Here is a 5000-nt window from a genome sequence, read left to right on the forward strand (position 1 = left end):
CATAAACACACACACAAACATGTACACACACACACACTCACAGAGAGACATAACACATATCCCAGCTGCCTTCAGTAAACACAACAGCGCAGCTGTGCGCACTGTTAACATTTAAAAATGTTCTCTGCTAAATACATTATACACTTCATTAATTATTTATCCATCAGACAGAGTGGTTTTCCAGATGCACTCGCTATTTGCAACACTGTACTAGTATTCCATATAAACACTCGCTATTTGCAACATTGTATCATGTATTCCATACTATAAACACTTGCTATTTGCAACATTGTATCATGTATTCTATAAAACACTCGCTATTTGCAAAACTGTATCATGTATTTGCAACACAGTATCATGTATTCCATATAAACACTCGCTATTTGCAACATTGTATCATGTATTCCATACTATAAACACTTGCTATTTGCAACATTGTATCATGTATTCTATAAAACACTCACTATTTGCAACACTGTATCATGTATTCTATAAAACACTCACTATTTGCAAAACTGTATAATGTATTTGCAACACAGTATCATGTATTCCATAAAAACACTCGCTATTTGCAACACTGTATCCTGTATTTGCAACACAGTATCATGTATTCCATAAAAACACTTGTTGCTTGTACTCATTTTCAGGCATGAATCGGAGTGACCGAGGCCTGTAATTATTCCACCATGAATGGTAAAAGCTCCCAGTTGCGTCGTAACATTACATAGTGACCCAGCCATTTCCCCTAACCACAGCTCGAAGGGGCGCTTTCCTCCACCGTCTGGACAGGCAGAGGGCTTGACCAATCCCTAGACGTAATGCCTTGGGGAGTTGTTTAAAGAGACCAAACCATTAGTACATGGAAATGTTCTGTGAATCTGTGACAGGGCTGTCATTTGGAACCACATGTGTGTGTGTGTGTGTGTGTGTGTCTGGTGTGTGTGTGTGTATGTGTGTGTGTGTGTGTGTGTGTGTGTAGGTGACATCTGCACAGGCTGTTTTCAGTGGTCAGGAGGAGCAGGGGGAGGGTGTACGGGTAATTATCAGTGTTTGAGTATCTGGTGTCTGACCCTGTATTGACCTCGGTGTTGCTGTTGCCATGGCGATACAGTGCTGAAGCCTACAGCACAACTGTCAATCACAACAGAGCTATGAGAGGTAGAGGTACAGGTGAGCAACAGATACCACTGGTGATAAATACTGAAGTTACAGGTAAACTAGGAGCCGCAGTTGAGGCACCTCATGTCTGTCTATCACAGGTGAGCTACAAGTACGTACTATAGATGAACAGGTCAACTGCTGAAGTTACAGGTAAGCCAGTAGAAACTACAGGTGAGCTACAAGTACTATAGGTGAGCAGGTAAGTCAGTAGAAACTACAGGTGAGCTACCAGTACTATAGATCAACAGGCAAACTGCTGAAGTAACAGGTAAACCAGTAGAAACTACAGGTGAGCTATACAGGCCAGCTGCTGAAGTTACAGGTAAGCCAGTAGAAACTACAGGTGAGCTACAAGTACTATAGATCAACAGGTAAACTGCTGAAGTAACAGGTAAGCCAGTAGAAACTACAGGTGAGCTACCAGTACTATAGATCAACAGGTAAACTGCTGAAGTAACAGGTAAGCCAGTAGAAACTACAGGTGAGCTACAAGTACTATAGGTGAACAGGTCAGCAGCTGAAGTTACAGGTAAGCCAGTAGAAACTACAGGTGAGCTACAAGTGCTATAGGTGAACAGGTCAGCAGCTGAAGTTACAGGTAAACCAGTGTAAACTACAGGTGAGCTACAGGAGATGGAGGAAAGGTGGACTCACAGGTGTGCTTAAGGTGTCAGAGGTGAGCTGATTGTACATGGCTGGGAGAGGTAGAGGTAACTTATAGTGGATGGCTACCTGAGGTGGACATAGTAACTACAGGTGGGCCACAAGGTCCAGTACTGGGTACAAATTGGTAACAGGGTGTAGAAAAGAGACGGTTGGACACCGGTCATAGTTGTGATTAAGACTCCTAACCCAAACCCTTACCCTAGAGGAATTAAGTTATGATGGGTCGAAGGAATTGTCAGTGAAGGGTTCCCATTGTCATGGAAATCCTGGAAAGGGTTTTTTAAAATACCATTTTCCAGGCCTGGAATTCTGTTAAAATTCATTTTAAGTTTTGAAAAAAGTCATTCAATTTCATTATGTTGTATATTGGTCTAATAAAATGTATTAAGTTATTGTACTTTTCCATGGATAATGTTTCCTTGTACAAATTTCTGCAGCTTTTCCACTTAAAATCGCATGGTCTAACCAGCCTATCAGAAATAGGAATGAAAAAGGTTGTTGTTTAATTTTCATTAAATAATTAGGCCCAGCTTGTTGAGTAAAGTATGTGTTATTGTTGTGAAAGGTCATGGGAATTTCATTAAAGTTCTTTGAAAAATCATGTGTGGGAAAATGTGTTGGGACCCTGTATGTGGGGAACAGACAGTCAAGGTTGCAGAGTAAGAACATGCTAGCTGGGAAGCACTTGTGATCAACAACAGGTGAGCTGCAGAAGGCACAGGTAAATCATTGATCAAGGAGACAGCGTCTGCCATAATACTGCCAGAACCTGTCATACAGCTGTAGGGAAAGTAATGATTTATAGTTGTCAAATGCAAGTGCTAACACTCACAAACAGAGCATCGACACTTCAGTGTTAACTAGCATGTGCTAATGCACGATAGAGCGTCCACTTTTAAGCGCTAACTAGCATGTGCTAATGTACAAAAGAGCACCTTTTATTCAGTGCTGACTAGCATGTGCTAACTTACAGCGGAAGTAATCAGGCGAAGTAATGGCCTATTTTCAGTACGCGCGACACTGCAACCTCACAGCTAGGGTCTATCTGTTTGATTCGCGAAAGTTGATTCGCGAAAGTTTGATTTGCCAAAGTTGCCTGAGAGAAACGTCCGTCACAGGAAAACGATGCTTTATGTCAATTTTATCAAATGTTGTCTCAGTTTTCATCGTTTTCCTGTGACGGACGTTTCTCTCAGGCAACTTTGGCAAATCAAACTTTCGCGAATAGACCCTAGCTGTGAGGTTGCAGTATCGCGCGTACTGAAAATAGGGCCAAGTGATAACGAGGTGTGACTTTTTCCACTACCATGTTTTTGGGATGCAAATATATCACTCTTTTGAACACATAATGTTTTGGGAAGAGAAACGTTTTATTTTGCTGGGTCTAGCAAACCTGCCGGACTACTTTCGGTTTGACCAAAACTGGACGAGAACTCTGCTCACAGGACGCTGCGGTCGGTAAGTCAGCGTGATTGCATGACACTGGTGATGCCATACAGATTCATGTCAAAAATCCCGAACTATCCCTTTAACTTGCACTTACAGCAGTTACATTCCTGCACTTTTCTATGTCGTTTTTCTATTTCTTATGTAAAGTAATATTTATTGTTAAACCAGGTTGTATTGCTCTTAGCTTGACTGTTCTCTCCCTTGTATGTCGCTTTGTGTGTGTGTGTGTGTGTGTGTGTGTGTGTGTGTGTGTGTGTGTGTGTGATGTAAATGTAGCCCCTTACCGCTGATCTGGTTGGCCTCCAGGTAGAGGTACTGCAGTGTGGTGGGCACCACGGGGATCTGGGTCAGCTGGTTGTAGGAGAGGTCCAGCTCCACCAGTGAGCTCAGGTTGAAGGCAGCCGGGTCCATGCCCCCGTCCCTCAGCCGGTTCCTGCCCAGGCGGAGGTAGCGCAGGCTGGGGAAGCCCTGCAGGACGTACCCCTCTACCCCCACCATGGAGTTGTTGGAGAGGTACAGCTGGGAAATGGATGGGGGGAGGTGGCGCGGAAACTTCTCAAAGAGGTTGCCGGTGAGGTCCAGCAGGTTCAGGGACGAGAGGCCTGAGGACGCACATGGCATAGGATAAATACTCATTATATACAATAGAAGCACATGGCATAGGATAAATACTCATTCTATACAATAGAAGCACATGATATATGATAAATACTCATTCTATACGGTGGAAGCACATGGTATATGATAAATACTCATTCTATACGGTGGAAGCACATGGTATATGATAAATACTCATTCTATACGGTGGAAGCACATGGTAGAGGCGACGTGAAGCAGAGTGGAGTTACTAGTCCGATATTTCAGGTAACAGGACACCTCTACACCCCGGTTGACATACAAGTATTTAGTTTATTAATTTATTTTATTTATAAGTAATTTTCCTCTGCCTCGTGTTATATTTTCGTATGATGGTTCACCTCGTCTGCCCCTTCTTTAATACATCTGGGTGAACCGTATCAGAAACCGCTGTTTTCTGTGCTCATTGATTTAGGGTGGAAAACATGAAATTAAGAAGGTGCGAAAAAAAACACTTTTATATGAATAACACATTTGATATATATATATATATACTTATATTAACTACCAAAGGCAGCCATCATCAACTATGTCTCTTTTAAAATGGATGGCCATTGAGTTTGCTCTCAGCGTGAGTTTGAACTCCTCTCTGGCACGAGATGCGTGAGGTCTGATAGGATCAAAGCACTGGCCGCCTTTCCTCTGCCGGAGCCAGGAGAAGAGCTGTTTGGGTGAACCCTCAGTGAACCGATCACAGACGATCTTTTAAATAGAGAGAGTCATGAAAAGGCTTAGTTTTGACTGATGAGTTGTCTGTTTGGGGAGAGAATTGACCTTTTGAAGGTGTGCCACCATGGTGTTTTGCTGAAATGATCTAGGTTATTTTGGTAAATGTATTTAAAGCTTTGAGAATGTCCTTTTTTCGAGAGAGAGAGATGAGCCACAGCAATCGAGAAGGAACTTTTAATTTTGGGGGCACTGATTATTTATATGAGAAAATGATTTGGTTTTTAAGCTTGAGTTTAACTGTTTTGGGTGAGATATGTCCTTTTGAAGGTGATCTATATATAGTTGTGCTGAACCATATAGGCTATTTTGCTAAATGCACTTAGAGCTTTGAGAATGTTATTTCTGTTTCAAGAATTGAG

The 5000-nt window shown here is 42.2% G+C and overlaps 1 protein-coding gene across 2 annotated transcripts in view; it reads right to left on the bottom strand.

The window, feature by feature from the left end:
• Positions 1-5000, bottom strand: part of LOC308371554 (lumican) — a 14295-nt gene that overhangs the window by 7397 nt on the left and 1898 nt on the right. For both annotated transcript variants that reach the window (XM_080846508.1, XM_080846509.1), the window contains exon 3: positions 3561-3878. In XM_080846508.1, the coding sequence (XP_080702634.1) occupies positions 3561-3878 (318 nt within the window). The remainder of the gene's footprint in view (positions 1-3560; positions 3879-5000) is intronic.

Source organism: Sprattus sprattus, assembly GCF_963457725.1.
Source record: "Sprattus sprattus genome assembly, chromosome: 10".
Lineage (NCBI taxonomy): Eukaryota > Metazoa > Chordata > Actinopteri > Clupeiformes > Clupeidae > Sprattus > Sprattus sprattus.